The 25,633-nt window shown below is 45.3% G+C and overlaps 1 protein-coding gene and 1 pseudogene across 6 annotated transcripts in view; one reads left to right on the top strand and one right to left on the bottom strand.

The window, feature by feature from the left end:
• CCSER2 (coiled-coil serine rich protein 2) overlaps positions 1–25,633 on the bottom strand; it is a 377,220-nt gene that overhangs the window by 29,155 nt on the left and 322,432 nt on the right. For 2 of the 6 annotated variants that reach the window (XM_063958811.1, XM_063958812.1), the window contains exon 10: positions 19,352–19,433. The exons of the other annotated variants lie outside the window; for them this stretch is intronic. In XM_063958811.1, the coding sequence (XP_063814881.1) occupies positions 19,352–19,433 (82 nt within the window). The remainder of the gene's footprint in view (positions 1–19,351; positions 19,434–25,633) is intronic. 6 annotated transcript variants of the gene reach the window in all.
• On the top strand, positions 15,434–15,552 carry LOC134898519 (5S ribosomal RNA; annotated as a pseudogene).

Below are 25,633 nucleotides of genomic sequence, written 5' to 3'. Positions count from 1 at the left end.
TGAGTAACTGTATGTCGCTGGAAAATGTTGGTGCTACTGTACATAAAGACAAATGTCAAAACATTTCCATGACGTCTTTAAAGTAATGCCTGCTGAGCAGACGTTTCCACTTTTTAGTGAAATAATAGTAAATAAATGAAAGGAATCAACAAGACTCTTTACTTCCTTAATGTAACATTATGGGGAATGTTCATTAGCCAAGGTAATTTACATTGGCTAATTGACACTAACCCCCCCACCGTGGGATATTCACATATGCTGGAAGTCTTCAGGGATTGGTTTTCATGTGCCTGAGGCAGCCAAAAAAATGTTGCTAGCGATGCCATGCTGCTGAATGCAGCATGGCCCTCGCTCCCCCACCGCCGTCATCATTCATCGCTGATGGCACCGGCAAGTGTTGTATGCACTTGCCGATGCAAACCCTATCGTCGGGTCCCATAGCAGACGATATTCAAGCGTCACGTGTGTACCCACCTTAAACTTCCTTAACAATGTATCAATATTTGTATAGTGTTAATATACTATGGGGTCTATTCAATTAGTGTCGGAATTTCAGACGTTGGAAAAACGGCACTTGGTCTTTTTTTTTAGGTTTAATCTGGATTCGACCATTTCAAGTCCAAAGCAGTTTGTCCGACTTAACGTGGATCGGCGGATTACCGCATTTTCAGTCGAATATGTGGGCGTTTCAGACAGGTTTTAGGCCCATTTCTAAAATGCCGATTCAACTTAAAAAAATAAAATAAAAAATCAGATCGGCATTGTTGAAAACGGGCAAAAACCTGTCGGAAATGCCCGCAATTTGAACAGTGGGAGAGGATCCGACACTTACTGAATATATCCCTATGTTGGGGAAACGGGTAAAAAATAAAATAAAAAATAAAAAAGCCTGAAACTTTAATGATACATTTTCAACACATTCCCAGTCTAACGCCAGGGTAGTGTACACTAACGCACAAAAAAGAGGGAAAACTAGAGTTTAGGATTTTAATTGCAATAAAATGTTAGAAAGCAAAGGTGGGAATGCATCACAATCTTATTTATACAATTTTTGCAATGTGAAAATCACAAAAATAAAGAAAACGGGTGGGGAGGAGTCCTAAAAAAAGAACAATTAGCTGCAACCACCCCCCATCCACCGTCCCCATTCAAAACATTGTAGTTTCTCTCAAACCTGGTAAGGTGCATGTCTTCCAGATCATATAGCTTGAGCACAGTTGTTTTTAGTTACTAACACAATAGAGCTACAGGTGGTATTAATCATCCCTGTGCATACCATGAAAGCAAGCAGTTATACTATACCTCCCAACATGACCCATTCCAGGAGGGACAAAATGCTCTGCTCCTGTACTTTCCTCTTTAATGTTCTATTGCTGTCACCTGTTTTGAACAGGTTAATTGATTAAAAAAAGGTGTTTCATCAAAGGTGATGGCAACCATAAATGAAGAGAGAAGTACAGGAGCAAAGCATTTTGTCCCTCCTGGAGAGGGACATGTTTGGAAGTATGGTTATACCCAGCAGCGGCTGCTGCCCCTGGGCTGCAGTGTTGTATAAAGGCTGAACATACATGTGAAGTTGTATGTAATATATGTCCTGGCTTCCTTTCCAGGGAATCAGCAGCCGCCGCATGGAATATACTGCTCAGCCTGTCCATTGTCATTTAGCCCACCTCCAGACTCCGACTGGCTGGTTTCACAGGAGTTCGGGGCAGGTTAAAGGATGACTGACAGGCTGACCAGCATGTGGCATGCTGCGGTGGTTGCTGAATCCCAGGGAAAGAAGACAGGACATATGTTACATACAACTTCACAAATATGTTCATATGTCCTGGCCAGTTCCCCTCTGGAGCCTGTGGATGGTGCTGCAGCCCTGGGGCAGTAGCAGCCGCCGAATATACCCCTTTTCCACAAACTCGAAAATCCTGAGTTTTTGCATGTGAATGAGCAAAACCCGGAATTTTGGTCAGTGTAAATGCAAATGCTACAGTCCAGGGTCACGGAGTCGAGACCCATGAATCTTTCCCGTTGACAGGACCAGTCATTTCCCAGGTCACAATGAAAAAGGGGTATTAGTGTTGAGAGGACAGAGTTTGAGAAACACTGACTTAGGACTGCACAGAATCCAAGAAGGGGGCAGACGTGCTGTTCTCCATCTACGGTGGTGGTAAGAGATTTTTTATATACAGATGTGTCCTCTTACAACTTTGCTCCAAGTCGCGTTATACATAACGCGTGGGCGCTGTGTGACTCGGTAGCGGAAAGTGTTTTTTTTTTGCATCTTTTGCAGCGTCTTATGCCGTGTCTTATGCTGATTAAAAATAAGAATTTACTTACCGATAATTCTATTTCTCGGAGTCCGTAGTGGATGCTGGGGTTCCTGAAAGGACCATGGGGAATAGCGGCTCCGCAGGAGACAGGGCACAAAAAGTAAAGCTTTAGGATCAGGTGGTGTGCACTGGCTCCTCCCCCTATGACCCTCCTCCAAGCCTCAGTTAGGATACTGTGCCCGGACGAGCGTACACAATAAGGAAGGATTTTGAATCCCGGGTAAGACTCATACCAGCCACACCAATCACACTGTACAACCTGTGATCTGAACCCAGTTAACAGTATGATAACAGCGGAGCCTCTGAAAAGATGGCTCACAACAATAATAACCCGATTTTTGTAACTATGTACAAGTATTGCAGATAATCCGCACTTGGGATGGGCGCCCAGCATCCACTACGGACTCCGAGAAATAGAATTATCGGTAAGTAAATTCTTATTTTCTCTATCGTCCTAGTGGATGCTGGGGTTCCTGAAAGGACCATGGGGATTATACCAAAGCTCCCAAACGGGCGGGAGAGTGCGGATGACTCTGCAGCACCGAATGAGAGAACTCCAGGTCCTCCTTAGCCAGGGTATCAAATTTGTAGGATTTTACAAACGTGTTTGCCCCTGACTAAGTAGCCGCTCGGCAAAGTTGTAAAGCCGAGACCCCTCGGGCAGCCGCCCAAGATGAGCCCACCTTCCTTGTGGAATGGGCATTTACATATTTTGGCTGTGGCAGGCCTGCCACAGAATGTGCAAGCTGAATTGTATTACACATCCAACTAGCAATAGTCTGCTTAGAAGCAAGAGCACCCAGTTTGTTGGGTGCATACAGGATAACAGCAAGTCAGTATTCCTGACTCCAGCCGTCCTGGAACCTATATTTTCAGGGCCCTGACAACATCTAGCAACTTGGAGTCCTCCAAGTCCCTAGTAGGCGCAAGGCACCACAATAAGCTGGTTCAGGTGAAACACTGACACCACCTTAGGGAGAGAACTGGGGACGAGTCCGCAGCTCTGTCCTGTCCGAATGGACAAACAGATATGGGCTTTTTTGAGAAAAAAACCACCAATTTGACACTCGCCTGGCCCAGGCCAGGGCCAAGAGCATGGTCACTTTTCATGTGAGATGCTTCAAATCCACAGATTTGACTGGTTTTAAACCAATGTGATTTGAGGAATCCCAGAACTACGTTGAGATCCCACAGTGCCACTGAAGGCACAAAAGGGGGTTGTATATGCAATACTCCCTTGACAAACTTCTGGACTTCAGGAACTGAAGCCAATTCTTTCTGGAAGAAAATCGACAGGGCCGAAATTTGAACCTTAATGGACCCCAATTTGAGGCCCATAGACACTCCTGTTTGCAGGAAATGCAGGAATCGACCGAGTTGAAATTTCTTCGTGGGGCCTTCCTGGCCTCACACCACGCAACATATTTTCGCCACATGTGGTGATAATGTTGTGCGGTCACCTCCTTCCTGGCTTTGACCAGGGTAGGAATGACCTCTTCCGGAATGCCTTTTTCCCTTAGGATCCGGCGTTCCACCGCCATGCCGTCAAACGCAGCTGCGGTAAGTCTTGGAACAGACATGGTACTTGCTGAAGTAAGTCCCTTCTTAGCGGCAGAGGCCATAAGTCCTCTGTGAGCATCTCTTGAAGTTCCGGGTACCAAGTCCTTCTTGGCCAATCCGGAGCCATGAGTATAGTTCTTACTCCTCTACGTCTTATAATTCTCAGTACCTTAGGTATGAGAAGCAGAGGAGGGAACACATACACCAACTGGTACACCCACGGTGTTACCAGAACGTCCACAGCTATTGCCTGAGGGTCTCTTGACCTGGCGCAATACCTGTCCCGTTTTTTGTTCAGACGGGACGCCATCATGTCCACCTTTGGTATTTCCCAACGGTTCACAATTATGTGGAAAAACTTCCCGATGAAGTTTCCACTCTCCCGGGTGGAGGTCGTGCCTGCTGAGGAAGTCTGCTTCCCAGTTTCCATTCCCGGAATGAAACACTGCTGACAGTGCTATCACATGATTTTCCGCCCAGCGAAAAGTCCTTGCAGTTTTTGCCATTGCCCTCCTGCTTCTTGTGCCGCCCTGTCTGTTTACGTGGGCGACTGCCGTGATGTTTTTCCCACTGGATCAATACCGGCTGACCTTGAAGCAGAGGTCTTGCTAAGCTTAGAGCATTATAAAATTACCCTTAGCTCCAGTATATTTATGTGGAGAAAAGTCTCCAGACTTGATCACACTCCCTGGAAATTTTTTCCTTGTGTGACTGCTCCCCAGCCTCTCGGGCTGGCCTCCGTGGTCACCAGCATCCAATCCTGAATGCCGAATCTGCGGCCCTCTAGAAGATGAGCACTCTGTAACCACCACAGGAGAGACACCCTTGTCCTTGGATATAGGGTTATCCGCTGATGCATCTGAAGATGCGATCCGGACCATTTGTCCAGCAGATCCCACTGAAAAGTTCTTGCGTGAAATCTGCCGAATGGAATTGCTTCGTAGGAAGCCACCATTTTTACCAGGACCCTTGTGCAATGATGCACTGACACTTTTCCTGGTTTTAGGAGGTTCCTGACTAGCTCGGATAACTCCCTGGCTTTCTCTTCCGGGAGAAACACCTTTTTCTGGACTGTGTCCAGAATCATCCCTAGGCACAGCAGACGTGTCGTCGGGATCAGCTGCGATTTTGGAATATTTAGAATCCACCCGTGCTGTTGTAGCAGTATCCGAGATAGTGCTACTCCGACCTCCAACTGTTCCCTGGACTTTGCCCTTATCAGGAGATCGTCCAAGTAAGGGATAATTAAGACGCCTTTTCTTCGAAGAAGAATCATCATTTCGGCCATTACCTTGGTAAAGACCCGGGGTGCCGTGGACAATCCAAAACGGCAGCGTCTGAAACTGATAGTGACAGTTCTGTACCACGAACCTGAAGTACCCTTAGTGAGAAAGGCAAATTTGGGACATGGAGGTAAGCATCCCTGATGTCCCGGGACACTATATAGTCCCCTTCTTCCTGGTTCGTTATCACTGCTCTGAGTGACTCCATCTTGATTTGAACCTTTGTAAGTGTTCAAATTTTTTAGATTTAGAATAGGTCTCACCTAGCCTTCTGGCTTCAGTACCACAATATAGTGTGGTACTTTCCTTGTTGTAGGAGGGGTAATTTGATTATCACCTGCTGGGAATACAGCTTGTGAATTGTTTCCCATACTGCCTCCTTGTCGGAGGGAGACCTTGGTAAAGCAGACTTCAGGAGCCTGCGAGGGGGAAACGTCTCGACATTCCAATCTGTACCCCTGGGATACTACTTGTAGGATCCAGGGGTCCTGTACGGTCCCAGCGTCATGCTGAGAGCTTGGCAGAAGCGGTGGAAGGCTTCTGTTCCTGGGAATGGGCTGCCTGCTGCAGTCTTCTTCCCTTTCCTCTATCCCTGGGCAGATATGACTCTTATAGGGACGAAAGGACTGAGGCTGAAAAGACGGTGTCTTTTTCTGCAGAGATGTGACTTAGGGTAAAAACGGTGGATTTTCCAGCAGTTGCCGTGGCCACCAGGTCCGATGGACCGACCCCAAATAACTCCTCTTCCTTTATATGGCAATACACCTTTGTGCCATTTGGAATCTGCATCACCTGACCACTGTCGTGTCCATAAACATCTTCTGGCAGATATGGACATCGCACTTACTCTTGATGCCAGAGTGCAAATATCCCTCTGTGCATCTCGTATATATAGAAATGCTTCCTTTAAATGCTCTATAGTCAATAAAATACTGTCCCTGTCAAGGGTATCAATATTTTTAGTCAGGGAATCCGACCAAGCCACCCCAGCTCTGCACATCCAGGCTGAGGCGATCGCTGGTCGCAGTATAACACCAGTATGTGTGTATATACTTTTTATGATATTTTCCAGCCTCCTGTCAGCTGGCTCCTTGAGGACGGCCCTATCTATAGACGGTACCGCCACTTGTTTTGATAAGCGTGTGAGCGCCTTATCCACCCTAAGGGGTGCTTCCCACCGCGCCCTAACTTCTGGCGGGAAAGGGTATACCGCCAATAATTTTCTATCGGGGGGAACCCACGCATCATCACACACTTCATTTAATTTATCTGATTCAGGAAAAACTACAGGTAGTTTTTTCACATCCCACATAATACCCTCTTTTGTGGTACTTGTAGTATCAGAAATATGTAACACCTCCTTCATTGCCCTTAACAAGTAACGTGTGGCCCTAAAGGGAAATACGTTTGTTTCTTCACCGTCGACACTGAAATCAGTGTCCGTGTCTGTGTCTGTCGACCGACTGAGGTAAAAGGACGTTTTAACGCCCCTGACGGTGTTTGAGACGCCTGGACAGGTACTAATTTGTTTGCCAGCCGTCTCATGTCGCCAACCGACCTTGCAGCGTGTTGACATTATCACGTAATTCCATAAATAAGCCATCCATTCCGGTGTCGACTCCCTAGAGAGTGACATCACCATTACAGGCAATTTGCTCCGCCTCCTCACCAACATCGGCCTCATACATGTCGACACACACGTACCGACATATAGCACACACACACAGGGAATGCTCTGATCGAGGACAGGACCCCACTAGCCCCTTGGGGAGACAGAGGGAGAGTTTGCCAGCACACACCAAAGCGCTATATTTTACAGGGATAGCCTTATAATAAGTGCTCCCTTATAGCTGCTTTTATAAAATCACAATTTCGCCAAATTTTGCCCCCCCTCTCTTGATTTAACCCTGTTTCTGTAGTGCAGTGCAGGGGAGAGCCTGGGAGCCTTCCTGACCAGCGGAACTGTGTGAGGAAATGGCGCTGTGTGCTGAGGAGATAGGCCCCGCCCCCTTTTCGGCGGGCTCGTCTCCCGCTTAAAAATGGATTCTGGCAGGGGTTAAATATCTCCATATAGCCCCGGAGGCTATATGTGAGGTATTTTTTGCCAAAAAAAGGATTTTCATTGCTGCCCAGGGCGCCCCCCCCCAGCGCCCTGCACCCTCAGTGACTGCCGTGTGAAGTGTGCTGAGAGCAATGGCGCACAGCTGCAGTGCTGTGCGCTACCTTAAGAAGACTGAGGAGTCTTCTGCCGCCGATTCTGGACCTTCTTCTCTTTTCAGCATCTGCAAGGGGGCCGGCGGCGAGGCTCCGGTGACCATCCAGGCTGTACCTGTGATCGTCCCTCTGGAGCTAATGTCCAGTAGCCAAAGAAGCCAATCCATCCTGCACGCAGGTGAGTTCACTTCTTCTCCCCTAAGTCCCTCGATGCAGTGATCCTGTTGCCAGCAGGACTCACTGTAAAATAAAAAACCTAAGCTAAACTTTTCTAAGCAGCTCTTTAGGAGAGCCACCTAGATTGCACCCTTCTCGGCCGGGCACAAAAACCTAACTGAGGCTTGGAGGAGGGTCATAGGGGGAGGAGCCAGTGCACACCACCTGATCCTAAAGCTTTACTTTTTGTGCCCTGTCTCCTGCGGAGCCGCTATTCCCCATGGTCCTTTCAGGAACCCCAGCATCCACTAGGACGATAGAGAAAATAAGATTTTACTCACCGGTAAATCTATTTCTCGTAGTCCGTAGTGGATGCTGGGACTCCGTAAGGACCATGGGGAATAGCGGCTCCGCAGGAGACTGGGCACAACTAAAGAAGGCTTTAGGACTACCTTGTGTGCACTGGCTCCTCCCTCTATGACCCTCCTCCAGACCTCAGTTAGGATACTGTGCCCGGAAGAGCTGACACAATAAGGAAGGATTTTGAATCCCGGGTAAGACTCATACCAGCCACACCAATCACACCGTATAACTCGTGATACTATACCCAGTTAACAGTATGAACAATAACTGAGCCTCTCAACAGATGGCTCAACAATAACTCTTTAGTTAAACAATAACTATATACAAGTATTGCAGACAATCCGCACTTGGGATGGGCGCCCATCATCCACTACGGACTACGAGAAATAGATTTACCGGTGAGTAAAATCTTATTTTCTCTGACGTCCTAAGTGGATGCTGGGACTCCGTAAGGACCATGGGGATTATACCAAAGCTCCCAAACGGGCGGGAGAGTGCGGATGACTCTGCAGCACCGAATGGGCAAACTCTAGGTCCTCCTCAGCCAGGGAGTCAAACTTGTAGAATTTAGCAAATGTGTTTGACCCCGACCAAGTAGCTGCTCGGCAAAGTTGTAGAGCCGAGACCCCTCGGGCAGCCGCCCAAGATGAGCCCACCTTCCTCGTGGAATGGGCTTTCACTGATTTAGGATGCGGCAGTCCAGCCGCAGAATGTGCAAGCTGAATCGTACTACAGATCCAGCGAGCAATAGTCTGCTTTGAAGCAGGAGCACCCAGCTTGTTGGGTGCATACAGGATAAACAACGAGTCAGTTTTCCTGACACTAGCTGTCCTGGAAACATAAATTTTCAGGGCCCTGACTACGTCCAACAACTTGGAAGCCTCCAAGTCTTTAGTAGCCGCAGGCACCACGATAGGTTGCTTCAAATGAAAGGCTGATACCACCTTAGGGAGAAACTGGGGACGAGTCCTCAATTCTGCCCTATCCATATGGAAAATCAGATAAGGTCTTTTACATGACAAAGCCGCCAATTCTGACACACGCCTAGCCGAAGCCAAGGCCAACAGCATGACCACTTTCCACGTGAGATATTTTAATTCCACGGTTTTAAGTGGCTCAAACCAATGTGACTTTAGGAAATCCAACACCACGTTGAGATCCCAAGGTGCCACTGGAGGCACAAAAGGGGGCTGAATATGCAGCACTCCCTTAACAAAAGTCTGAACTTCAGGTAGTGAAGCCAGTTCTTTTTGGAAGAAAATCGATAGAGCCGAAATCTGGACCTTAATGGAACCCAATTTTAGGCCCATAGTCACCCCTGACTGTAGGAAGTGCAGAAAACGGCCCAGCTGAAATTCCTCCATTGGGGCCTTCCTGGCCTCACACCACGCAACATATTTTCGCCAAATGCGGTGATAATGGTTTGCGGTCACTTCTTTCCTAGCTTTAATCAGCGTAGGAATGACTTCCTCCGGAATGCCCTTTTCCTTCAGGATCCGGTGTTCAACCGCCATGCCGTCAAACGCAGCCGCGGTAAGTCTTGGAACAGACAGGGCCCCTGCTGCAGCAGGTCCTGTCTGAGCGGCAGAGGCCATGGGTCCTCTGAGACCATTTCTTGAAGTTCCGGGTACCAAGCTCTTCTTGGCCAATCCGGAACAATGAGTATAGTTCTTACTCCTCTGCTCCTTATTATCCTCAGTACCTTGGGTATGAGAGGAAGAGGAGGGAACACATAAACCGACCGGTACACCCACGGTGTCACTAGAGCGTCCACAGCTATCGCCTGAGGGTCTCTTGACCTGGCGCAATATCTTTCTAGCTTTTTGTTTAGGCGGGATGCCATCATGTCCACCTGTGGCCTTTCCCAACGGTTTACAATCAGTTGGAAGACTTCTGGATGAAGTCCCCACTCTCCCGGGTGGAGGTCGTGCCTGCTGAGGAAGTCTGCTTCCCAGTTGTCCACTCCCGGAATGAACACTGCTGACAGTGCTAACACGTGATTTTCCGCCCATCGGAGAATCCTTGTGGCTTCTGCCATCGCCGTCCTGCTTCTTGTGCCGCCCTGTCGGTTTACATGGGCGACTGCCGTGATGTTGTCTGACTGGATCAGTACCGGCTGGTTTTGAAGCAGGGGTTTTGCCTGACTTAGGGCATTGTAAATGGTCCTCAGTTCCAGAATATTTATGTGTAGGGAAGTCTCCTGACTTGACCATAGTCCTTGGAAGTTTCTTCCCTGTGTGACTGCCCCCCAGCCTCGAAGGCTGGCATCCGTGGTCACCAGGACCCAGTCCTGTATGCCGAATCTGCGGCCCTCTTGAAGATGAGCACTTTGCAGCCACCACAGCAGAGACACCCTGGTCCTTGGAGACAGGGTTATCAGCCGATGCATCTGAAGATGCGATCCGGACCACTTGTCCAACAGGTCCCACTGAAAAGCCCTTGCATGGAACCTGCCGAATGGAATTGCTTCGTAGGAAGCTACCATTTTTCCCAGGACTCGCGTGCAGTGATGCAGCGACACCTGTTTTGGTTTCAGGAGGCCTCTGACTAGAGATGACAGCTCCTTGGCTTTCTCCTCCGGGAGAAACACTTTTTTCTGTTCTGTGTCCAGAACCATCCCCAGGAACAGTAGACGTGTCGTAGGGACCAGCTGTGACTTTGGAATATTTAGAATCCAACCGTGCTGTTGTAGCACCTCCCGAGATAGTGCTACCCCGACCAACAACTGCTCCCTGGACCTCGCCTTTATCAGGAGATCGTCCAAGTACGGGATAATTAAAACTCCCTTTTTTCGAAGGAGTATCATCATTTCGGCCATTACCTTGGTAAATACCCTCGGTGCCGTGGACAGACCAAACGGCAACGTCTGGAATTGGTAATGACAATCCTGTACCACAAATCTGAGGTACTCCTGGTGATGATGGTAAATGGGGACATGCAGGTAAGCATCCTTGATGTCCAGTGATACCATGTAATCCCCCTCGTCCAGGCTTGAAATAACCGCCCTGAGCGATTCCATCTTAAACTTGAATTGTTTTATATATGTGTTCAAGGACTTCAAATGTAAAATGGGTCTCACCGAACCGTCCGGTTTCGGTACCACAAACATTGTGGAATAGTAACCCCGTCCTTGTTGAAGGAGGGGCACCTTGACTATCACCTGCTGGGAATACAGCTTGTGAATTGCCTCTAGCACTGCCTCCCTGCCTGAGGGAGTTGTTGGCAAGGCAGATTTTAGGAAACGGCGGGGGGGAGACGTCTCGAATTCCAGCTTGTACCCCTGAGATACTACTTGAAGGATCCAGGGATCCACCCGTGAGCGAGCCCACTGATTGCTGAAGTTTTTGAGACGGGCCCCCACTGTACCTGGCTCCGCCTGTGGAGCCCCAGCGTCATGCGGTGGACTTGGAGGAAGCGGGGGAGGACTTTTGCTCCTGGGAACTGGCTGTATGCTGCAGCTTTTTCCCTCTACCTCTGCCTCTGGGCAGAAAGGACGCGCCTTTAACCCGCTTGCCTTTATGGGGCCGAAAGGACTGTACCTGATAATACGGTGCTTTCTTTGGCTGTGAGGGAACATGGGCTAAAAATGCTGACTTCCCAGCTGTTGCTGTGGAAACGAGGTCCGAGAGACCATCCCCGAATAACTCCTCACCCTTATAAGGCAAAACTTCCATGTGCCTTTTAGAATCTGCATCACCCGTCCACTGCCGAGTCCATAATCCTCTCCTGGCAGAAATGGACATTGCACTTATTTTAGATGCCAGCCGGCAAATATCCCTCTGTGCATCTCTCATGTATAAGACTGCGTCTTTTATATGCTCTATGGATACCAATATAGTGTCCCTGTCTAGGGTATCAATATTTTCCGACAGGGAATCTGACCACGCAGCTGCAGCACTGCACATCCATGCTGAAGCAATAGCTGGTCTCAGTATAATACCTGAGTGTGTATATACAGACTTCAGGATAGCCTCCTGCTTCCTATCAGCAGGCTCCTTTAGGGCGGCCGTGTCCGGAGATGGTAGTGCCACCTTTTTTGACAGAAGTGTGAGCGCTTTATCCACCCTAGGGGATGTTTCCCAACGTGACCTATCCTCTGGCGGGAAAGGGTATGCCATTAGTAACCTTTTAGAAATTACCAGTTTCTTATCGGGGGAAGCCCACGCTTCTTCACACACCTCATTTAATTCCTCAGATGGGGGAAAAACCACTGGTAGTTTTTTCTCCCCAAACATAAATATCAGAAATGTGCAACACATTTTTCATTGCCTCAATCATGTAACGTGTGGCCCTATTGGAATGTACATTGGTCTCATCGTCGTCGACACTGGATTCAGTATCCGTGTCGACATCTGTGTCTGCCATCTGAGGTAGCGGGCGTTTTAGAGCCCCTGATGGCTTTTGAGACAGCTGGGCAGGCACAAGCTGAGAAGCCGGCTGTCCCACATCTGATATGTCGTCAAACCTTTTATGTAAGGAGTTGACACTTTCACGTAATTCCTTCCACAAGTCCATCCACTCAGGTGTCGGCCCCGCAGGGGGTGACATCACATTTATCGGCACTTGCTCCGCCTCCACATAAGCCTCCTCATCAAACATGTCGACACAGCCGTACCGACACACCGCACACACACAGGGAATGCTCTGACTGAGGACAGGACCCCACAAAGCCCTTTGGGGTGACAGAGAGAGAGTATGCCAGCACACACCAACAGCGCTATATAACACAGGGATTAACACTATAACTGAGTGATTTTTCCCAATAGCTGCTTGTATACACAATATTGCGCCTAAATTTAGTGCCCCCCCTCTCTTTTTTTACCCTATGTAGTCTGGAAACTGCAGGGGAGAGCCTGGGAGCGATCCTTCCAGCGGAGCTGTGAGCAAAAATGGCGCCAGTGTGCTGAGGGAGATAGCCCCGCCCCTTTTTCGGCTGACTTCTTTCGCTTTTTTCTATGTATATCTGGCAGGGGTATTTTACACATATATAGTCTCTATGACTATATTATGTGTTTTTTTGCCAGCCAAGGTACTTAATATTGCAGCCCAGGGCGCCCCCCCCCCAGCGCCCTGCACCCATCAGTGACCGGAGTGTGAGGTGTGCATGGGAAGCAATGGCGCACAGCTGCAGTGCTGTGCGCTACCTTGTTTGAAGACCGAAGTCTTCTGCCGCCGATTTCCAGGACTCTTCTTGCTTCTGGCTCTGTAAGGGGGACGGCGGCGCGGCTCCGGGAACGGACGATCGAGGTCGGGCCCTGTGTTCGATCCCTCTGGAGCTAATGGTGTCCAGTAGCCTTAGAAGCCCAAGCTAGCTGCAAGCAGGTAGGTTCGCTTCTCTCCCCTTAGTCCCTCGTAGCAGTGAGTCTGTTGCCAGCAGATCTCACTGAAAATAAAAAACCTAAAATAAACTTTCTTTTTCTAGGAGCTCAGGAGAGCCCCTAGTGTGCGTCCAGCTCAGCCGGGCACAAAATTCTAACAGAGGTCTGGAGGAGGGTCATAGAGGGAGGAGCCAGTGCACACCAGGTAGTCCTAAAGCTTTCTTTAGTTGTGCCCAGTCTCCTGCGGAGCCGCTATTCCCCATGGTCCTTACGGAGTCCCAGCATCCACTTAGGACGTCAGAGAAATGATATGCGGCATTCCTACATTCTGTGCATAATACAGGCTCTATCTGCATTCGAAATTAAATGTCAAAACTGAAGCACTGTATTTTGTATGCAAATACAGTCACAGTCACACACAAAATATGGACATGCTGCATACCACTTTAATCAGCAGAAGCTGTTCGTGTGTCCTATTGCATTACATATCATCTAAGATTCATTTTCACAGCAAAAGACCCCAAAAAGACGCTCAGCGCTATAGAGTCCCGCCACAGCATGGCGCGACCTGAAGGGCTGTTTAGCATGACTGCAGCAAGGTCGTAAGATGACACACCTGTAAGCAGAAGGTCTGTTTTGGATTCTGTATGCTCTTTATGTACAGTGTCACTCTAAAAATGTTCACAGATATCAAACCGATTTCTACAGTTTGACGTCTAGTGGTGCAGTAGACAACGGATAATGCATACAAAAATAAAGTAACTGTGGCAAAATGCTTTGAGAACCACCTTAATGCTGTGCCTTACAAGAATGTTATCGGTTATCCCTTTATTACTGTTATTTAATTTTAAGGTACTCTAAACCCATTTTTTTTTTAAATAGTCCCCCAACACACAATTCTGTGCAAAAGTTTTAGGCAGGTGTGCAAAAAAAGTAAGAATGCTTTAAAAAATAGAAGTATTAATTTATTTTCATCAATTCATGAAATGCAAAGTGAATAAACAGAAGAGAAACCTAAATGAAATCAATATTTGATGTGACCACCTTTTGCCTTCAAAACAGCATCAATTCTTCTAGATACAGTTGCACACAGTTTTTGAAGGAACTGTTCCAAACATCTTGATGAACTAACCACAGATCTTCTGTGAATGTAGGCTTGCTTTTGGCTCTTCATGTAATCCCAGACAGACTCGATGATGTTCAGATCAGAATAAATTTTGAGCTAATCAAATGCCGCCCTGATGGTATTGAATTATGGATAAGTACCTACCTATGTTTCTCAGCATTGAAACACAAAGAAATGGCCAACGTTGAAGACCACAGATGCAGTGGTTGGCCAAGGAAACTTAGTGCATCAAATGAAAGACACAGCATGCTTACTGCTCTTCGAAGCTGAAAGATGTACAGCAGTGCCATCAGCTCAGAACTGGCAGAAAACAGTGGGAACAAGCACCAGTGAACAAGCCCACCAGGAGGTGAAACAGTCTGTTTGGTCAGTGTAGGAATTGGGCATTGCGCAGCCCATAGCCGCAGAGGGGGTACCATGGTCCAGTAAGCGCCCATTTGGGCTTTAATTATATTTTCTTTGGCTTACTTTATACATATATAACTTCTTTTCTGCGGCATTGGGTTGCGCTCCCCTTTTTAAATGTATTGTGTATAGGCGGATATCTAACTCTGCCTATGGTCAGACTTTTTTTTGCCTAAGCAGTGCAGTTCATTCTATGTTTCATGCTGAATTGTATTCTTTGAACCTTGAAAACTGGCGATGTGCAGAATTCATATAATGGATTAATCTGTAACTTATTTCCACTGCATAAAAGGATTACATTTATGTATTTTGATTACTAATGCTTCCTTGACAGAGTGAGCATTTTTCTGTGCTTAATGCACTTTTTGGCATTTGCTATTTTTGCTATCAGTCACATGTAACAATATAATCTTAAATTAGTGTTAACAGGATAAGATCCTCCAGGATATATTTCTAATGTATTGTTCATAATATATTACCTATTTGTTTCTGCGGACCCTACCGCATTTTCAATAATCCTTATGTTTCATACTTATGCTGAAACCCCTTTTCTTACCTAGCAATGTGCTCTCTCATCCAAAGTGAGTTCTTTGGGAACTAGAGACACAAGAACGAGTGTCTCTTATGGACAGCAGAAGCACATATTCTTATTTCATGGTATAAGTACTCTCTCATTCAGCAGATTACTGCCACACTCCATAGGATACGCCCAATCTCGTCTGATCTTGGAAGCAAATCTATGGTAGGCTTGGTTAGTAATTGGTTGGGAGACCGCCAACGAACACCAGATGCAGTAAACACGCTGTACAGCAGAAGGAAGATATCCATCTCTATATTCCTTCATATTTCTTGGCTTTTTTCTAGTCTTATACAATAGCAAATTATTCCTGTGTGTTGGCCTAAATTAAGTCAACACCCGCGCCTGTTGTCTTACACAGTATCAAACTAAGCTGGATATAAATAACTGTGACCTCTCTTTCTCTGCGTGCTGTTTTAACCTTCAGCTGAAGCAAATGCCTTATGGTGACACCACTGCCTGACACTAGAGCAGAAGGTGATACAAAACCCACATAGGCTATATTTTGTTACTTTGTTATCTCATTGTAAATCGCTACCACAATAGAGGAAAAAAATACGATACGCAGCATTAAGGACCACTTAAAAGGATACCCCCCTTGGGGATTATTAACCAGTCTTAAGATATATTTATAATAGACAGGTTCCTACCCATTATTTTAAATCATGTATGATATTTTTACCAAGGCTTGAAACTATTTACTCTCTTTTGCACTACAACAAGCTTAAAATGTGTGCCATTGTATAACTACTTACAGTTATTACATCTTACTGTTTTTCAGTCACATTCATTTTATTGAAGGCTTGATTAAAAGTTACGTTTTATTGCCTATTCAATTTCAAGATAAGAGTGCCCCAACACAGAGTCTTTCTTTTTCTTTTTTGTGTATATGTACTTCCTACTGCCTCTGGGAGCACAACCAACAGGATATTAACACATTGGTGCGAATTTCAGTTATTGTCGGTTACAGACTAATATCCCCACTGAGGTTGGGTCTGAACTATCTACCTGTTGCGGAACAAACCACCCTTTGTACATAGAAAACAGTGAGACCCAGATACACCCATCTACTGTTTGGAGAAGTATGGACAGAAGTTGTCTTCAAGAAAGAATTGCTGGCCAAACGCCATACCTTCGATGTGGATACAAGGCCAAGCGACTCAACTATGCATGATAACATAGGAACTGAGGTGCAGAAAAATGGCAGCAGGTGCTCTGGACTGAGGAGTCAAAAGTTGAAATATTTGGCTGTAGCAGAAGGCAGTTTATCGCCAAAGGGCTAGAGAGTGGTGCAGGCAATAGTGAAGCAAGGTCAAGGTTCATTGGAAGTATGGGGCTACATTTCCACAAATGGAGTTAGGGATTTGGCAGGATTAACGGTGTCCTTAATGCTGAGAAATACAGGCAGGTACTTATCTATCATGCAATACCATCAGGGAGGTATCGGATTGGCTCCAAATGTATTATGCATCAAATTTATTATGACCCCAATGTCAATCAGAACTATCTTCAGCGCAAAGAAGAACAAGGAGTGGAAGTGATGATATGACCCCCACAGAGCCCTTATCTCAACATCAACAAGTCTGTCTGGGATTACATGAAGACTCAGAAGGATATGAGCATTGAGCAAGCCTACATCCACAGAAAATCTGTGGTTAGTTATCTAAGATATTTGGAACAACCTCCGTGCTGAGTTCCTTCAAAAACTGGGTGCAAATGTGCTTAAAAGAATTGTTGCAGCTTTGAAGGCAAAGGGTGGTTACACCAAATATTGATATTTAGATTTCTCTTCTGTTCATTCACTTTGCATTTTGTCAATTGATAAAAATAAACAATTAACACTTCTATTTTTTAAAGCATTCTTACTTTGCAGCATATTTCCACACCTGCCTAAAACTTTTACACAGTACTGTACCTTACGCAAAAATAACTAATAAAAAAGTCAGAAAATTGGCACATAAGACCATTGGATAAAACAGAAACAAGCCAGTGGTTTACATTTTTTTTATGTTAACGTCATTAATACAAGTGCTTCACAAATAAAAACATTTCTAGTTTGTTAGTGTTTATTCTTCAAAAAATAGAAAGTTCATTATAACACTTGAATATACAAACAAAATGTGTTCTAGGAATCAATGTATTATTTAAGGCTTCAATATCATACTAAAGTGTGGATTTTATTGCTGGCCTTGTTTTAAATGCACGTTTCATTTAAGTGACAATTTTTTTTTTTATTTCCCAATGGTGAAATACTGATTTGTTTTTCAACCTGGACTGGGACTTTTAATGATCTCTCTGTATAGTATAGGTTTATCTCAATTTGCGGTTGGTATACAAATGCCGTCAGGGGACGCGGTAAGCAGGAGCTAATAAACTTGAAAACCTCTGCACAAATTTTGATTTGGGTGAACAAATTCTACAGTAGTAAATTGTTTTATTCTCAGCTAGACTTTCACAAGTGATTTGTATAGTTGTAAAACAATATTCCACTTACCATTCCATTATAACGGACGTAAAACACACACTGCTGGGAGGATAAAATACGGAAAAATGCTGATCACAATATGCAGGCATGCTATTAAAACGCACAAGGGCTGTTAGCACAAGACAAAGGGGGACACATGCTTCAGATGTTACTGGTAAAATAGTAAGACCAGCCATCCTGTTCATCAGTTCTTCTTGAGAGATCTTTCTTTTGCGTGGCCTTAGAGAGCAGACTGCATTAGCATCCAGTGTGTGTAAAGGATTCAATATGCACTGGATTGAATATAGGCATGGTTACTACTAAAACTGGGGATCGGTTATCATATGGCCCTTAAAGTGAGACCTGCACTTTATGATATACTTGTTAGGCATGAACGTTAAACAATCTATATTGTGTTTTTTGCGCACACACACAATATAGACAAAACTGAGTGGATGGACCTTTAGTATCCGACTCACTTGCATGTTGGACTTCTGGCAACACCCTGCTCACACCGATATTAACGAGTACATTATTTGGAGGCAAAAGGTTGCTCTCCTGCTTCTGAGGTGCAAGTACTCAGCTTACTCTTATTACCAACAAGGTGGCTTACGAAAAACGCACTACTAAGGTCACATCACACTTCAGGGGGAATTCAATTAGCTCTGATAATTTAACAGGGGTAGCCTCAAGCTTTTTCACACTTTTTAGCTTCGGGCTATTACAGTCCATTTTTTTGTGCCATTTAAATTATCTGTTTTCAAGCTTTAACGCATAGAATCTGGTGGATCAATTAGTACACAGAAAAATTATCGCGGCTGAATTTTCCCCCTAGATCCCTGGAATCATGATACATTTAAAAATATTACATAAGTAGCAGGAATAATAACCATTTAGGTGCCAAAACACTTATAAAATCAATCAGGCTTTAGCCGACATTTTAAAAATGTTCACGCACCAGTAGCATCTCTGTGGGTACAGGTTTTAGAGTTCATCAATATTTTAAAGCTTTAAAGAGAAAAAAAAAAAAGTATTCCAGAGAAATACTCTTAAAGCTGAACTTATGCCTCCCGTTTACTGCATGTAGGCGAGCCTGTCCCCCCTTCTGTTGACTGGGTAGTCAACAGTCAAAACATTTCCAGGCTCAAAAGAAAATAGGCTGCATTGGTGTGAATGAGAGTATCCCCAACGAAACAGACAGTGAGATAATCTTCTCAACCCATACTTATGCAGCCTTTTTTTCTTCAAACTGTATAGCTTCAGCCAGAATCCTTACAGGCCACAGAAAAGGAAGACCAGTTGGTAGAAAAGAAACTGAAATACAGAATCAAAGGGCCAGTATGGTCTGGACAAGCAATGTGTATAAAACCAGCTGAAGAACAGTTCATGTATTTGTTTTAGCTGTAGTGAGCAAACAAAGCACTTTTGTTAGAGCAGGCTGGATCTTTTTACACCATTTAGCATTTGGGCAGGGGTGCTAGTGGAGGGACATTGCATGCACAGCATCTAGTAGGACATAAAAGGTCTGGAGGGACGAGCGAGAGGTGCACAGACTCACTCTGTCTGCGGTGCGGTGGACCAGTCCAAGGACCCCCCTGGTATGGGCCCTGCCAAGGAGAGAAGGAGGGAGAATACCCACTCTGTGCAGGAAAAAAAGAGAGGGGAAATTGGATAATAAAACGTAGGAAACGTGGAGGAAAAAGGCGACACTAAAGCCACAATACTGAGATCCAGGTAGCGATTCCTATACTGCAAACATTTCATTCAATGAAGCACGTTTTCAAACAAGTCATTTGTAGCAATGCAAAGTAAAAAAAAAAAATAGAAATAACCTGAAAATTGAATTATTTTAGAACAAAAACTTTATGTTTAATAATAAACATCAGTTCTGAAGAGGCTATATAAATAGAGAACGTATGTCTGGAAGAAAGCAACAAAACAGCAGTATTATTGCATAAAATAATTAGAAATCACTGTATTGTCCAATATCAATGGATAGCTACTTTCTAATATTAGTACCTAGTATGAAGAGTATAGGCAGCAATGTTAGAGCAAGATGAATTATTTTTGACACTTCAGATATTCAATAAACAATTCAAGCACATAATTGCTAGAAGCTTAAGATGCATCATGGGACAAATTGCAAAGGAAAAACTGGAATGCAAAATTCTGCCTTATGGTTTGTGCATATGTTATTCTTGCTTATATAATAAGTACAGAAGCCTTTTCATGCAACTGTTTTAGTATCACTGTGCACAGACAGCATCAAAAAGTCCAAACATGTATTTAGTAAAAAGTGGTTAGCTCATTAGTGTGTGAACTGACACGTTAAACACACATTATCTGCCACATTAATAGTACAGTATGGCTTAAAAAAATAAAAAATAAAACGTGAAAATCCCCACAGAATTTTAGTTAACAAGTAAATCAACCGTGAAATTTGCTTCCAAGACAAGAGGTGGCTGGAGGATTATTAAATTAATGTCAACTTAAATTGGTTCCTACCGTAGATATAAAAAATATGTACGCTCTAATACTGACACAAGCGAAACGGCAACTCATTTGTTAGCTTTAAGTGGGCTATCATTTACTTTAGTAAAACCAATATATAATTATCTGCATATCAGAATTTAGAAAAACAAAAAGTACTCAATGCTGAGTTAGACAGCCACAAAATAAAAAAAATAATAAAAGCAAGCAAAAAGAAATTCAGTACAAAAAATACAGGAAGCAACACCTACATTAAGTTAATACATAAACAAAAACTCAACTAAATTAAACATTATAAAAGTAAACTAATTAAATGGTTTGTGTTGCGATGAATTTGTGGCTTCCAACACAATCAAATTGTAGCAAATTTTTAGTTTAATGGAAAACAGTGATGCTCGAAAAGTGGTCATAAGACAAAATGAGTTCCCTACTTTAATGCCGAAATACTGTATATATCTATATATATATATATATCTATATATCTATATGTATATCTATATCTATCTACATATATCTATATATCTATATGTATATCTATATCTATCTATAGATGTATATATATATATTTGTTTTTGCTTTTAAAGGAAACTCTCAACAGCTGAGGTGATCAGTATCATATTTGATACAACAGTAGAGGGCTGATTCAACTAGAAGCAATATATGGTCGAACATCCTACGATGTTCAAATGCTTATTGCGGTAGATAAACATCACTAGCTTTCCAGCAAAAGGAAAAACTAGCAATGCTGCTGTCCATGTTGTGCCAAGCCACTATTTGAATAAACCCCTTAAGAAAAATAACTAAAAAGTAGCAACCAACAGTTTCATAAGGGAAAATTGGTATGTTTTGGGGCTTGTAAAGGAAACAACAAAGTGGTCATTAATTAGCCCACCACATCTATATTATTCTTTTAATTTTCTTTTGAGTAGAATTTCTCATTTCTCTTACGTCCTAGAGGATGCTGGGGACTCCGTAAGGACTATGGGGTATAGACGGGCTCCGCAGGAGACATGGGCACTATAAAGAACTTTAGAATGGGTGTGCACTGGCTCCTCCCTCTATGCCCCTCCTCCAGACCTCAGTTAGATCCTGTGCCCAGAGGAGACTGGGTGCATTACAGGGAGCTCTCCTGAGTTTCTCTGAAAAAAGAATTTTGTTATGTTTTTTATTTTCAGGGAGCACTGCTGGCAACAGGCTCCCTGCATCATGGGACTGAGGAGAGAGAAGCAGTCCTACTTAAGTGATAGGCTCTGCTTCTTAGGCTACTGGACACCATTAGCTCCAGAGGGAGTCAGAACGCATGTCTCCCCTCGCTGTTCGTCCCAGAGCCGCGCCGCCGTCCTCCTCGCAGAGCTGGAAGATAGAAGCCGGGTGAGTATAAGAAGAAAAGAAGACTTCAAGGCGGCAGAAGACTTCAGATCTTCCCGGAGATAAGCGCGCAGTGGTAACGCTGCGCGCCATTGCTCCCACACAACACACACTAGCAGGTATGGATGGGTGTAGGGCGCAGGCGCCCTGGGCAGCAATATAAACCTCTAAGGCTGGCATAGGAGTATTATAGGCTGCGGAGGCAGTAGTTATATAAATCCCCCGCCAGTATTATAAAATTGAGCGGGACCGAAGCCCGCCGCTGGAGGGGGCGGAGCTTGGTCCCACAGCACTAACCAGCGCCATTTTATCCACAGAGCACTGCAGAGACGCTGGCTCCCCGTACTCTCCCCTGCTGAACACGGTGACACAGGGCTAAAAAGAGGGGGGGGGGGGGGCACTTGTGAGGCTCAGTGAGTGTATTATACATAATTATATAAAAAAAAGCGCTATATATTCTGGGAATTTATTTTCCAGTGTCAGTTGGCGCTAGGTGTGTGCTGTCATACTCTCTCTCTGTCTCTCCTGAGGGCCTTATTGGGGGACTATCTCCAGATAAATATCCCTGTGTGTGTGGGGGTGTCGGTACGAGTGTGTCGGCATGTCTGAAGCGGAAGGCTCATCTAAGGAGGAGGTGGAGCAGATGATTGTGGTCTCTCCGTCGGCAACGCAGACACCTGATTGGTTGGACATGTGGAATGTTTTAAATGCAAATGTGACCTTATTGCATAAGAGGTTGGACAAAGCAAAGTCCAGGGAAAAAAATAAGAATTTACTTACCGATAATTCTATTTCTCGGAGTCCGTAGTGGATGCTGGGGTTCCTGAAAGGACCATGGGGAATAGCGGCTCCGCAGGAGACAGGGCACAAAAAGTAAAGCTTTAGGATCAGGTGGTGTGCACTGGCTCCTCCCCCTATGACCCTCCTCCAAGCCAGTTAGGTACTGTGCCCGGACGAGCGTACACAATAAGGGAGGAATTTTGAATCCCGGGTAAGACTCATACCAGCCACACCAATCACACCGTACAACTTGTGATCTAAACCCAGTTAACAGTATGATAACAGCGGAGCCTCTGAAAAGATGGCTCACAACAATAATAACCCGATTTTTGTAACTATGTACAAGTATTGCAGATAATCCGCACTTGGGATGGGCGCCCAGCATCCACTACGGACTCCGAGAAATAGAATTATCGGTAAGTAAATTCTTATTTTCTCTATCGTCCTAGTGGATGCTGGGGTTCCTGAAAGGACCATGGGGATTATACCAAAGCTCCCAAACGGGCGGGAGAGTGCGGATGACTCTGCAGCACCGAATGAGAGAACTCCAGGTCCTCTTTTGCCAGGATATCAAATTTGTAGAATTTTACAAACGTGTTCTCCCCTGACCACGTAGCTGCTCGGCAGAGTTGTAATGCCGAGACCTCTCGGGCAGCCGCCCAAGATGAGCCCACCTTCCTTGTGGAATGGGCCTTAACCGATTTAGACTGTGGCAGGCCTGCCTCAGAATGTGCAAGTTGAATTGTGTTACAAATCCAACGAGCAATCGACTGCTTAGAAGCAGGCGCACCCAACTTGTTGGGTGCATACAGTATAAACAGCGAGTCAGATTTTCAGACTCCAGCTGTCCTGGAATATATTTTCAGGGCCCTGACAACTTCTAGCAACTTGGAGTCCTCCAAGTCCCTAGTAGGTGCAAGGCACCACAATAAGCTGGTTCAGGTGAAACACTGACACCACCTTAGGGAGAGAACTGGGGACGAGTCCGCAGCTCTGCCCTGTCCGAATGGACAAACAGATATGGGCTTTTTTGAGAAAAAACCACCAATTTGACACTCGCCTGGTCCAGGCCAGGGCCAAGAGCATGGTCACTTTTTATGTGAGATGCTGCAAATCCACATATTTGACTGGTTTTAAACCAATGTGATTTGAGAAATCCCAGAACTACGTTGAGATCCCACAGTGCCACTGGAGGCACAAAAAAGGGGTTTGTATATGCAATACTCCCTTGACAAACTTCTGGACTTCAGGAACTGAAGCCAATTCTTTCTGGAAGAAAATTTACAGGGCCGAATTTGAACCTTAATGGACCCCAATTTGAGGCCCATAGACACTCCTGTTTGCAGGAAATGCAGGAAACGACCGAGTTGAAATTTCTTTGTGGGGCCTTCCTGGCCTCACACCACGCAACAAATTTTCGCCACACGTGGTGATAATGTTGTGCGGTCACCTCCTTTCTGGCTTTGACCAGGGTAGGAATGACCTCTTCCGGAATGCCTTTTTTCCCTTAGGATCCGGCTTTCCATCGCCATGCCGACAAACGCAGCTGCGGTAAGTCTTGGAACAGACATGGTACTTGCTGAAGCAAGTCCCTTCTTAGCGGCAGAGGCCATAAGACCTCTGTAAGCATCTCTTGAAGTTCCGGGTACCAAGTCCTTCTTGGCCAATCCGGAGCCATGAGTATAGTTCTTACTCCTCTACGTCTTATAATTCTCAGCACCTTAGGTATGAGAAGCAGAGGAGGGAACACATACACCGACTGGTACACCCACGGTGTTACCAGAACGTCCACATCTATTGCCTGAGGGTCCCTTGACCTGGCGCAATACCTGTCCCGTTTTTTGTTCAGACGGGACGCCATCATGTCCACCTTTGGTATTTCCCAACGGTTTACAATCATGTGGAAAAAACTTCTCAATGAAGTTTCCACTCTCCCGGGTGGAGGTCGTGCTGAGGAAGTCTGCTTCCCAGTTTCCATTCCCGGGATGAAAAACTGCTGACAGTGTTATCACATGATTTTCCGCCCAGCGAAAAGTCCTTGCAGTTTCTGCCATTGCCCTCCTGCTTCTTGTGTCGCCCTGTCTGTTTACGTGGGCGACTGCCGTGATGTTTTTCCCACTGGATCAATACCGGCTGACCTTGAAGCAGAGGTCTTGCTAAGCTTAGAGCATTATAAATTTACCCTTAGCTCCAGTATATTTATGTGGAGAAAAGTCTCCATACTTGATCACACTCCCTGGAAATTTTTCCCTTGTGTGACTGCTCCCCAGCCTCTCAGGCTGGGCTCCGTGGTTACCAGCATCCAATCCTGAATGCCGAATCTGCGGCCCTCTAGAAGATGAGCACTCTATAACCACCACAGGAGAGACACCCTTGTCCTTGGATATTGGGTTATCCGCTGATGCATCTGAAGATGCGATCCGGACCATTTGTCCAGCAGATCCCACTGAAAAGTTCTTACGTGAAATCTGCCGAATGGAATTGCTTCGTAGGAAGCCACCATTTTTACCAGGACCCTTGTGCAATGATGCACTGTTTTTAGGAGGTTCCTGACTTGCTCGGATAACTCCCTGGCTTTCTCTTCCGGGAGAAACACCTTTTTCTGGACTGTGTCCAGAATCATCCCTAGGCACAGCAGACGTGTCGTCGGGATCAGCTGCGATTTTGGAATATTTAGAATCCACCCGTGCTGATTGTAGCAGTATCCGAGATAGTGCTACTCCGACCTCCAACTGTTCCCTGGACTATGCCCCTATCAGGAGATCGTCCAAGTAAGGGATAATTAAGACGCCTTTTCTTCGAAGAAGAATCATCAATTCGGCCATTACCTTGGTAAAGACCCCGGGGTGCCGTGGACAATCCAAACGGCAGCGTCTGAAACTGATAGTGACAGTTCTGCACCACGAACCTGAGGTACCCTTAGTGAGAAGGGCAAATTTGGGACATAGAGGTAAGCATCCCTGATGTCCCGGGACACTATATAGTCCCCTTGGTTCGTTATCACTGCTCTGAGTGACTTCATCTTAATTTGAACCTTTGTAAGTGTTCAAAAAAATTTTTTTAGAATAAGTCTCACCTAGCCTTCTGGCTTCAGTACCACAATATAGTGTGGAATAATACCCCTTTTCTGTAGTAGGAGGGGTAATTTAATTGTCACCTGCTGGGAACACAGCTTGTGAATTTTTTCCCATACTACCTCCTT

This window comes from Pseudophryne corroboree, chromosome 3 (assembly GCF_028390025.1).
Source record: "Pseudophryne corroboree isolate aPseCor3 chromosome 3, aPseCor3.hap2, whole genome shotgun sequence".
Classification (NCBI taxonomy): domain Eukaryota; kingdom Metazoa; phylum Chordata; class Amphibia; order Anura; family Myobatrachidae; genus Pseudophryne; species Pseudophryne corroboree.
The sequence above is the reverse complement of the archived record's forward strand: the minus strand, read 5'-3'. Positions and strand labels throughout refer to the sequence as shown.